The 12,300-nt window shown below is 37.7% G+C and overlaps 1 protein-coding gene across 1 annotated transcript in view; it reads left to right on the plus strand.

The window, feature by feature from the left end:
* The window catches only part of GOLM1 (golgi membrane protein 1), a 30,204-nt gene that overhangs the window by 2,583 nt on the left and 15,321 nt on the right, over positions 1–12,300 (plus strand). Inside the window, exons 3-5 of the mRNA XM_057370003.1 lie at positions 1,069–1,248; positions 10,338–10,392; positions 11,381–11,483. Of these exons, the coding sequence (XP_057225986.1) occupies positions 1,069–1,248; positions 10,338–10,392; positions 11,381–11,483 (338 nt within the window). The remainder of the gene's footprint in view (positions 1–1,068; positions 1,249–10,337; positions 10,393–11,380; positions 11,484–12,300) is intronic.

The following is a 12,300-nucleotide window of genomic DNA, read 5'->3' on the forward strand; positions in this document are numbered from 1 at the left end:
CTGCTGCCTCCTCTCCCTTTTCCTGCTTTCTGTGGCAGAGAAGCAGAATAGGTAGGTCATAATATGCTACATGCTGTAGTGTAAGAAGATGTGGTCCATTCTCTTGGGTCTTGGAATATGCACAGGTTTTATTATATCTGATTTTTTTTCCATCTGGAATTGCCAGGTCTTTTTGATATGGGTAGATTCTGTCCATATCCCCACCCCCCGGCGTGTTTTTGTATTCCTAATKGCTGGTGAAGAACAATTTTAACCCAAAATGTTTAGAAACAGTGTCCTGCAAAACTAAATTGGTACTTACAAAAGAGAGAGAAGGGGAAGTGGAAAAGAATGTAAAAACATAAGGCTTGACTCCTTAGCTTGTGTCTCTGTTTTTGTATGTACAGCATGTGATGGTGTTGAATTTTCTTCTGACTGTAGCTGCTCTTTGAGCAATCAAGAAGAATGATGATTTTCTGTTTATRAATGAGTATTTCTCATATGTCTTTGTGTAATAGACATATGTCAGTTATTCATGTAAAAGTTGGGCAGTATCATCCTCCCTCTTCTTTTCTAGCATTTCCAGGAAATCAGATTGATTTGAGAGATGTGTTTTCACTCTGAATGAGTTTAGGATCAACACTGAGAAATGTAGAGCTGTCAGAATTTTATGGGTTAAATTAAAAAAATTGTTCAACCTTGCACTTCAGAAATATTGCAGGCTGTAATATTTCTAATGTTTGTGTTCTGTTTTTTAATCTTTCTTGTGTTTGTGTTCTGTTTTTGTTTTTTTTAAGCTCAAGTACTGAACTTTTAATTTTTGTTATCTGTAACTGAAGTGTTGCCAGTCTCCACAAAATATGCACTCCTGTTAAAAAATATGCACTTACATAAAAAATATGCACTTACATAAAACTGGAGAGATGCGGGTCTCGGTGCGTATGACAAGTATCCCTGACTGCCACAGGTCTTTGATGATATCAGCATTGTTAGAGCTGTGAAATTTGCTATTCCTTGAATATATTGGAGAAGGGTCTGGCAAARGGGGGAAGCACTTCTATTTACTTTGGCTAATCTGCTCTTCCTCAGGGTCGAGTCCTGGATCTGGAARGCAAAGTCCGCAGGGCTGCAGCAGAGAGGGGTGCTGTGGAACAAAAAAAGAATGAATTCCAAGGGGAGCTAGAGAAACAACGACAGCAGATCGACAAAATCCAGTCCTTGCACAGCTTTCAGATGGAAAATGCCAACAGAGTACATCAGGAAGAGAAGGTAGGGCTTTTTCTAGCYGAAGTTTTCTGTGAGATTGTAGTTTACCAAAACACACTCTGCAACTGAACATGTTGCTCACATATTCCAGCTAGTGGCCATACAGTCACTGTTGGTGTGGCAAAATGTTTTATGATTGTATATTGAGAAAATGGACATTATACGCATGTTTTAGCATTTGTTATACAACTTTGAAATACTAGAAACTGCAATTCAGCAGTTCTGAACAAAACACTTACCCCCTCTATAAATCATTGTTGCCATACTTGGATTGGCCCTGGCTTTCTTTCCTGTATACTAATGTTTTAAAACTTAAGAAAAAGAGGAAGATGTACCGAGACATATATTCCCAAATATATTTGTAAGCATAAAAGGTTGACGTTTATTTCTAAAAGCATTACAAATATTGTGCCAGATTGGCCTTCTATCTCCAAAACTCAATAATGTTGGGAAGACACAAGAAGGTTAGACTTTCATGGCAATGCTCCTGACAGTTCAGCTTCGCCAGGGGCATGGAATTCCTTTGTGAAGAATGTGAGCAAAGCTACTTAAATAGCAGTGTGYATGATTATTACTGTGTAATATCTTRCAAACTGTTTTGGTGTGTATTTTCCTTGTGTTGCTGATACTGCTTTGATTGCAGTTGTTAGTCAGTAGTATCACTTTCCTCCCTGTTAGCAGAAATATTTGGTTGAACATATTCAATTGCTTCACCTGTAGAGTCTCTTGCCTGAAGTTTATAGATCAACTTTTCAGGACTATTACATTCAGTAGGCTGAATARAAACATCTCATGATGGTAATACGCATTCTTCAGGTAGCAGGTTTATTGTGAGCTAATGGTTTGCTGCTCAAAATATTCTATCTGAGTGAAATGTCACCAGACTAATCTTTGAAGAACTTAGGGGAATACTAATTGAGTTAAAATGGAAGTCAGAATCAATGGTATATATYATTAATTTGTTTTGAAATTATCTTTACTACCAGTCATCAAGGAAATAGGAAACCAATTCTTCTTATCTCTTCTGAGACAAACATGTTTATTTGATAATTTCTCTCTTCTCTTTCCATGCAGTCTTTGCATATACTTAAAAAAAGAAAGATGAGATAAACTCTCTCTATTTATTTTTAATGTATTTTTTTTTTTAAATAAAGATGTCCCAGAACATTCAGACAGGACTCAAGTGGATAATCAATCTTGTAACTTCTGCCTCCTGGTTTTGGATATTGCTACTGAATGCTGTGGCATTTTCTTGCATTYTACTTCAGTCCTACAGGGAGTGAAAACACATGCATGAGTGGAAAAAAATAAAATTCAAAGGCAGGAAGAGGGCAAATGTAATGGAGTATTGTGTTTCCTTTCCATAAGTAGATATAGCCAGAGTTACTAAAAGGCACTGAAATGGTAAGGGTTGGCCACAGAATTTACAGCACAGGCTAGTAACATGAGCAGATGTTGAGAGATGGTGATAGGAGCTCATCCTGGAATTTCAAGGAAGTTTAGTGAGTGAAATGTTGCTTCTTTCAAGCATGGTGTGCGACCTTTTTGCTTCAACTTGTGGCATCAGACAAACAGCAGGTGGAACCATACAATCCACTTTTCTTGTGGTATTTTTGAGTCTAGAGGGCATATAGGAACTGTTCATTAAATCTGACCTCCATTCCAGGAGAAGTGATGAAAAGTACTTTACAGAACTAKAACTGCTCTTGGACATGGGGTAGAATGTCCAGGTGTCTAGGGAAGAGTCAAAGTGGCCTCTGGAAAAAAAAAAAAAATTATTCTGAAGTGTCTTGGAGTCTTCTTCTGAAAGAGTCAGTGATAAAGGTGAGGGAGACTGGAACACATTCACGCCTGGAATTGCAATTTTTCCTAGGGATATTATGTAGCCATGTGGTAAGATAGAGGTATCACAGGAATGAATGACAAGGCAAAAGTTACAAAGCGGCTTAGAAATACACTGGGTTRTTTGTTGCGCTGTGGGGAGGGCACCAGTGGAGTTCTGGAGTGCTTGGAAAGGCATGCAGAGGAGAACAAGATTAACCAAAGCTGTAGAGTAGTTTTTCTGTAGCAATCCTGAATGTGGTTATAGCTGGACAACAGTCAGCAGAGAGCAGCCATTAGAGTCATCTCCAGGATCCCAAACGGTACAGAAAATTTTTGTGGCTGGGAGAAACAAGGCAGGGTTTTTTTGCATCCACTGATGGGCTTCAAATGCCATCGAGTTGTAATTTAGACTGAGCAGAAAGTACTGCTCTTCGTGAAATAGGTGGTGAGGCTGCAATCCATAATGCCCAATTACAGTCGGTATGTGTTGGTTAAAAAGCATATGGGTGACCTTGGACAAGCACATGCCCCACCACCCAATACCAAGGTGTTTGTTGGTGTTTGTTCTGTCTCCAGGTGTCCTCAGACAAAAGTAGCTGTGCTTTGAAAATACGCTGTGCTTTGAAAATACTGTGCTTTATGGCTGCCTTGGAATTCATTTGGTATTCTCCTGTTAGAGGTGGGGTGTTGGAAAGATGGATTTTGGGGCCAATCTAGTAGCAATTCCTTCCTCTTAAGTGTTTTTTCCTCTCTCACCCTAAAATACAATTGTTCAGTAATGGAATAGTCTGTGAAGCTTGCTTTGAAACCCCAGGAGGTGACACCCTAGGCAAGTGGTGCATTGAACTAATTTTGTGTCTTCTGCATTTTGTGACTGGAGAAGACTGTGTTTCAGGAGCTTGAAGTGGTAGGGTGAGCATGTATGTGCCTGTGCACCATTTTGAGTCAAATTCAAAATCTGCTTTTCTTATGACACATGGACAAATATCCTTCACAGATGCTGTTTGTTTTCCAACTTTRATTTAAGAGTAGGGAGAGCTGTTTTACTGGAAAGCTGTGCATTTGTCAAAAGAGGTCATTAGCCAAGTTGGCATGGATTCATTCACTGTAATTCAGGAATGCCTTTGATACAGGGGCAGGGAAGAGAGAGAAAGCTTAATTTTCCTCACTACTGACCTTTATCTGAAGAAACTGTCTAGGACAAGAGGTTATTCTACAGTGGGATGTGGAATATGAGAAAAGACAGTTCCTGTGTGCTCTTTTGTTTATGTATATCTATATGCATGTGTAAGTGTGTGTTGTGTATTCATGCATGCATATCCTTATTWTTTTGGCTCCATGGATTCCAGTGGAATCTGGGATTCCTGTGAGGCAMGTAATGAATTCACTCTTTCTGGGATGCTTGCTCCTTGAACTGAACTTAATTTACTCTGTAAGGATTAGCATCAAATATTTACTAGTCAGGAATAATGAATGCAAATCCAAATCCTGAGACTCTCAACTAATTTTACAAGTAAGACAAACTAGAGATCTCTGAGTCATAAATGAGATTTTGTTTAGTCCTTGTTGCTGTTCTTAAAAAAGAATGAAAATGCTTTCAGCAGATGTATAGGAATGGTCCAATATCAAACCTCCCACATTTTCAGGARGAAATTATTGTTCTTCTGGCTATAGAAGAAACTTACATACGAGGCATACTTTCACAATCTGGACTTCTAACCAAAAGCAACTCTCAAGGAACATTTGAGACCCATCATAATTGTTCATCTCTGCTCACTGTGTCTTATTACTCTGCTGATAGAATACAGCATAATTATAGCACTGATTTACTTTCATACAAACGAAAGCACCAGTAAGGTATTTGACMAGTTAAAGTCTTTGTCAATTACAGTGGTAATCACTTTGAGTTAAATCTGCCTTCTTTTGTGTAGAACTGTCTCTCTGCTACTTGAAGGATGAGTGCATAGAAAGTARGTTGACCATGAGGACTCACCATTCACTGGGGCAATGTAATTCTGGAAAATTGCTGTTAGGTTTAAATATGTATAAAACACTACTCTCACTAGTTTGCTTTTTAAAAAYCTGCTTTAATTTTTAAGGCTTAGTGTAGATTTAGGAAGTGGCTTCTGGAAATCCATATAGAAATAGAATGAAGGGATCAAGTAATGTATAYGAACACTTGATAACAACAGATAGAGAAGCAAAAGGGCCATTTGTAATCTGTAAGCAATTTTCTCAAGAACAATGTTCTCTGTGGTTGTTATTCAGGACTCATAGCTTCTGGGATGTACAGAGCCACAGAAGTCTCTTTGAAGTACATAACAGGAAGACAGTATGTTTAATATATCTTAATTTCCAGAGCATGATTTTGCAGCTGGTAATTTTCTTTGGATTTACATAAATTTTTTCTAAYCTGAATCTAGTTTTACTGAGGAAAGTGCCAAGGTTTGTACATTCTRTGTGAAGTATGTCACTGTCCTGTTGCTCAGTATCTTTTAACACTGGCCACAGCTGTTCTCTGGTCCCCTCCCTCTGGGAAAATTTCAATTCCCAGCACAGTCTTCTGAGACAAAATACTTATTGGTATGCAGGGAGTCAACTCCACTCAGAAGGAATTACGGCAGTCTGCAGGGAGAGAGAAGAAAGGTGACTTTTCCTTTTCACAGAAGGCTATAAATATTTGGGGTTTCTTTTTCCAAACCAAACAATATTGCATCTTCTTGTTTTGGAAAAGTTTTAGGGTAAGGAAGCACTGCCTCATGTCTCATATTTGCCATAGCATGATAATACTAAATTAGTAAGAGAAATCAGTATGCTTACTCATAACTGGTACAGCAGAAGTCTAGAAGATTACTTCTGTTCAAAGTATATTTTCATGTGGTGGGAAGAAAAAAAAGGATGGTCTGACACTAGTGAACTAGAGCGAGAATTTACAGTATATGCAGTTTAAGAGTTAACTATTGGAATGTTTCTGCCCSTTTACTGCTAAATGGTTGGACAAAAAGTCAGAAGGTGCATTAGATATACCTGTARAATTTTTGTGTTAATATTCTCATATCATAGGATTTTGTTTTGCTTAAATTGCCCACTATTTGGGTTTTAGTTAAACACAACAGTACAATGGAAGTAGTAGTTGCACAGGGCTTGTTTTCTCCAATCTACTTACAGTTACCCTATACCTGTAATTTTGTATTTGTCAAATTCCACTCTCTTCTGCTGAGATTTTGAGAAACTAACTTTGCAATTTTGGGGGTTTCTGCAGTTTTGAAGGCTGAACTGCACCATGTCATGATGTGTATGTCCTTATGTTCTCCATGACCAAATAGAGCATCTAGATGGCTTTTAGCACAGGCYGTGAAACAAGGTTGAGTCTTTATCTTTTCCAGAATCACTCTTTAGAAATAGAGGTGTTTATTTTGGGTTTGGGTTTTGTTGAGTGGGTGGGTTCTTCATTTGTTTGTCTAGTTGTTTTTTTCTGGGATTCTTCTGTTGTTTTGGTGTAATTTTTTTATGTTTATTCAGGAAAAGTGCAATTTCTGAATGGAATTCAGTCTAGTGAGAAACAGATTTAAATGAGCAATGTCTTCTCCATTTTGAGCCTGAAATTTGTTGTAAGGTTTACTTCAACTGATGTGCCTCCACTGAAGTRTACAGGAGTATGCAGCACAATGATTACCTAAAAGAGAACTATTTCCTTAGGAATCATGTTTGTGAACTTTTCCCCCTCATATTACTATGTAGTTTAGCCATTAGTCTCTTGACTAGGAGTGAAAAAGCCTTTTTGTGTCTAGCTGTCACAAACCTGGCTGGCAACTAAATACCATGYAGCCACTTAATCACTCCCCACATCTCTCCCTAGATTTTTGAAGGTAAAAAACTCTGTAGGTTGAGATAACAGCAGTTTGATARCTCAGAGAGAGAGGAATAAAATCCAAGAGAAACAGGACATTCACAGTCCAGTTGATCGGCACCTGCTGAATGATTCCCAGCTTGTCTCCCAGCAGCAATCAGTGCTGCATAGTTGACTCTCCCAGGTTTATGTACAGATGTTCTATGGTTTGCAATATCCCTTTGGCCAGTCTGGGACACCTGGCTGAGCTTCCTCCTGGTTTCTTGTGCACCTGCTGGCTGGCAGAGCATGGGAAACAGGAAAGTCCTTGCCTTAGGGTAAACACTACTGAGCAGCAGCAAAAACATCASTGTGTTGCCAGTATTATTCTCATTATACGCTAATGCCAGCGTAGTGGTGGGGAGCCGTGGGAGTGTGCAAGACAGAAGCACTCTTTTTCTTTGCTGTGAGGACTTAAATCACTTTGAGATAATAATGAMATAAGTGCCCTGCTTTTCCCTGATTAATTATAAATGGCCGTTTCTGCACATAAAAATCTTAGCTTCCTATCTTGCTTATTTGCAGTTGGTTTTGCTCTTAGCAGCTGAGTTATTGATTCTGTGGCTCATCTTTGTCTCCTTTGTGCTGTATTTGTGAGCGCCAAGCCCCTTTTTTCTAAAGTTTTGGTTTTAAAATAAGTGTTTACGCTCATCAAATTCTTTGCTTTTTATTTTCTGATGCAGTATCTCATTATGCTTTTATATACACCATCTACAGTCAGTGTTAAAAAGCACGTATGTCAGTTCAGTGTGCTTGAGTTAGCTTGATTCTTGATTATAGGAAATGCTGGAGAAGTTACTGTAGTAATTCCTCCAAAGGAATATATATATGGAAAATACTGCTAGGCATTATTTGTAGCAAATACATTTACATAGTTCAAAGTAGGTGCTCAGAACTAACACTTTAAATAACTTATCTCAAAGCTTCCTCATGCGTATTTCTGCATTATGTTTTATTATTTTTAAGCAGTAACTTTAGCTTGTGTTTCTTGTTCTTTTTCCTCTTTGATAGTCATTATGACTTCTGTGTAAACATGTCTACAAATATGACAAGCTGGTTCTATGTTACAGAGTTACTCTGTCACAGAACATCAGATTCTGATTTGATGATAGAGTGATTTGCCTAAAGCTGTAYTTTTCATTCCTGGGGATCATAGCTATTGTTTTGTGGGCTGAATGAAGTTTAAAATGTGAGTCTCTTTCTAGAACTGAGTATTGGCCTGTGTTTGCTAAGTGTTTCCCAGCAGTTTTCATTCCTGACCTGCATAAAACCCCAGAAGTAAATAATGTTTGTTTAATTTACAGCCACAAGGTGAAAATTAGTTAAAAGTTGAATGACAAGGCAAMGAATGGAAGGCCTGATGTTATTGACACAGATTGGAAGCTGGCAGTTTGCAGTATTGTCCCGTAAATTATTAAACAGTATATCCTGCTGAAGTTAAACAGCTAACTGGATTTTAACAGATTTATTTCCTGGATTCTTGCCCACACATTCAAGGAGGCAGGTGTGGCATTGCCAAAAGAAAGTTTTATATGCAATTCAGAAAGACCAAGGCACACTTCTTTTTTTTCCTGTTTTGATTCAAAGAGTCTTTTTTTAACATGGGAAATATTTTTTTTTCACTTCAGCTAATCACAATTATTATAGTCTTAATGTACAAAACATSTAACACTTGTCTGTTTTATTGTCACATAAGTCATCCTGGCGTTTAGTAGTTCTCTTTTAAGGAAAAAAAAAACCCACAGCCAACCCCCATCCTGCCCCTCCCCCCCCCAAAAGAAGAAAACAGAACAAAAACAAAGCCCCACAAAAAACTGTAAGAACATAAAATTGGTCTATCATACTGATTTTTTCTAGTCCATTGACAATTTCTGATAATGACCAATGCGGTGTTACCCTGCAGGTGATAATTCTGGAACAACCTGGCTACACTGTTCACACATTAGCAAAACTTGAAATTKCCATTGAAACATTAACTTCCTTTCCTCAATAAACCAGTGAAAATAAATTCAWTTTTTATTTACTTGTGCTGTGAGAAAGGAGAGGTATATTAAATAAACCTACATATATAGTGTTATTATTGTTTTTTTGCTTTTTAACAAGGAGCAGATTTTTTTCTGGAGGTTTTGTGGTTGTGTTCCAGAACAGTTGTACATACAGAATGGTGTAGGAATACCTAGCAATAGCTGAATTACCACCTCTGTGAAGTGGGCCTCTTCAAAGGGTCAACCAAAGACAAATCTACTATTCTGCTGCGTGCTAACCCACTCAGATTTATTGAACACTGCATTTCACTTAATCAACTGGCCTTTACTRCTGTGGCCTTTATGAAAAAAGGCACTGACAATGTTTTCAGTCTTTAAGGGTGATTTGGGCAGAGAGAACAGATGCTGTTGTTTCTTCTCAGTTATGGGTATACGTACATATCAGTACTAGAGAATGAACTTTGGGAAACAGGGGTCTTGACATATCCCTATCTGGGGCCCTTGAAGAGCCCTGAGGTTTCCCATGACAAGGATAAATAGGGGAGCTGCCAATTAAGCTTAAGAAATASCTTCGTAAGAGAGTTGGTGGGTCTCTTTTTCTGTATTCTTAAGACTTCTTGTGCATCACACTTGCTGAATGTTGAATATGAATCTGACTCATTTGGATATCTGGCTCACAGGAATAATTTCACTTAGCCTTGACTTGATTCAGTTTTTAGGTGTTTTGGGTCTTGCGTGTATGTGAAATGGTAGACAGAAATTGATGAAAGAATACACAAAACATGTTCTTATGTTGACAACCTCTTCAGAATGTGAGGGAGAATGAAGTGAACGAGTGGAAGAAGGCTGCTCCAGCATGAAAACAATGGACATGATCAGTAGAAAAGGGATACAGTTCAAGGGCTTCACAGTGTTTTCATGGAGTTGTTTTGTGCCCAATGATTAATGTTTTCATAGCTCATCTTTTCATGCCTGGATGCAGGTGTATTGATTCTCAAGTGAGAGGGTAGTTGACAGTGAGCTGTGCTGTATTCTTCCTTCAGCAGATAAAACAGAAATATGTGACTCCAGTTGTGAGATTAAACTAGAATACAGTGACAAGCAATTTTTTTATCTTCAGATTCCTTTAAATTCTTCCTCTTTTCATTTGTGTAGYGATATCTTCCCCTGCCTCCACTCCCTTTTACTGGAAAATCTGTGTGAAAATGAATGTTTGTTGTTTACAATAGTAGATCTCTAAGGTAGCTAAAAGCTTTTGTTCAACTGTGACACTGTCACAACTGCGGCATACAAAAAAATAGMTCTTGTTACAAGTGGTTTCCATAGGTGTTGTTTATAATGGTAATACAGGTCCTTTGCAATTAAAACCCTGCCTTTTGTTCTGCTTCTTTCAGGCAATGCTGATGAGTAACATTACAGTAAATGATCGATTGATTCAAAGTCTACGAGGTATGTCATAATATCCCTGTGAATCTCTCTTGTTTTTTAGGCCCCCTATTTTTGTGTGGTCGTTTGACAGTGCTGCCTTTCTTCAAGTCATGGAGGTGATGCAGGGGTGACACAACTTAGATCCTTCATCTGTGTAGCTCCAGTTAAACGTCAGACAAATCTGCCTCAACAGTAGAAGGATTTGTCCRTGTGGTGCTTGATGTAGTATTCCTGACTCTTATGACATAAAATGGAATAGAACTAAGTTAGTGTATTTATTTTTCATTTCACCTTTGGCAATGTATTCTTGCATTCTTCCCTGAGGTGTGGGGTCCTGGATTGTAGCACCAGAGGAATTCACAAATCCTGTATTAATTAATTTGGTGTAAATAAATTACTTGGTGTAATTAATTTCTATTCATGGTGGTGCTTCAAAATTGTTTTAGCAATGTATTTCTCAGGAGGCTCTTGGGAATGAATCATATAAACAAATAAGTATGTTGTGGTGTCATCTTCTGGTTCTCTCTCACAAAACTTTCTATCATGAAGACAACTCTAAATCATAGATGCCTCTGTTGCTGAGGAACCTGGCTATAAATTGCATACTATTCAGGGAAGCATTGCAGGCTTGTCTTTAGATGGCTGACAAACATGAATGCTGTTTCATACTGTGTTCTGATTATGATTTCTTAGACCTAAAGATTTTCTGGACTGCAACCCAGCAGGGTTTGCAAAACAATTTCTGAGTATTCCTTATGAGGAGAAGTAGGTAAAAATATGCATTATACTGTTTTTGCTAATACATTATGCTGAAAGGTTSTTCTTACCAAATCCTGTGCATCCATGTTGAATAAATTCAATAATTATCTGTGCATTTGTGTATGGAATGTGCTTTGCATGACAGATGGAATAATTTAGCATACTTACTATATTTGTYGCTTGATGTTTCTGTTGTAGGATATGTAGATATATGTGAGTTTTAATATGTATTCAATTCTGTTTTGATCAGAACACTTGAAAGAGTTRCAGACAGAATATGGAAAGCTACAGTTGGATGTTTACTGGTTTCAGAAGAACCAGACTAACCTTCAGAAGAAGTTCTCATATGACCTGTAAGTATTGCTMTTTAGGAAAGAAAACTTACCAAAATTTAGGTGACTTGGTTGTAATCCAGAGTAGTCTTGTGTTAGCTGTAACACTGTTAGTAAATATACATTTTTAAGGAGAAAGTAACATATGACACATCATCTAAAATGGCTCACAGTTGATCTTGGAGAAGAACATAAGTTTTGTAGTGTTTTGCATGTTTGTGTCTACAGAYTTCTCCCACACTTCTTGATCCTTCTATTGCAGGAGGATAAAGGTAACAATAATATCATTTAAGAATTGTGGGGAAAAATTCAATCATGAAGATGCCAAACTGTGTAGAAGTTTGAATTAAGAGAGGGGAATRTCTGCTGAGAAGCTGTGAGAAGCTGTAGCTTATTGAGCTGCAGGAGGTCTTGGGAATTTCTGGCAACATCCGACTCATGTTCTGCTTTACAGTCCATGTCTAGTCATGATTTTTTCTTGAGATTTCTCAGTGACTTGTAAAGCATGGATAACTGAGCAAAAGTACTTATCAGTACTCTAAATACACATTTCTGATATTTCTAGGAATTTCTCCTCAGTTCTTTCTRCTTGGTAATATTCTTTTTTCGTCAACCTGCCTTCACATCCAATAGTATCATCCCTCTTGTGCATAGATATAAAAAAGCAACATAAATTTGCTGTTTGCATGTTGGTGTATGAGTGTAATTGTTATAGTGATAGGTATTTTTCAGCAGCCATTGTTAAACCAGGTTTTGTAGGAATTAGGTCTAAAAGCAGAACGTGGCACACAAAGAATATGAATTCTGCAGGCTGGAGTTGAAGTATTTTCTTATTTTT

The sequence above is a fragment of the Malurus melanocephalus genome, unplaced genomic scaffold (genome assembly GCF_030028575.1).
Source record: "Malurus melanocephalus ecotype Western Australia unplaced genomic scaffold, MMel_1.1 scaffold_117, whole genome shotgun sequence".
NCBI lineage: Eukaryota > Metazoa > Chordata > Aves > Passeriformes > Maluridae > Malurus > Malurus melanocephalus.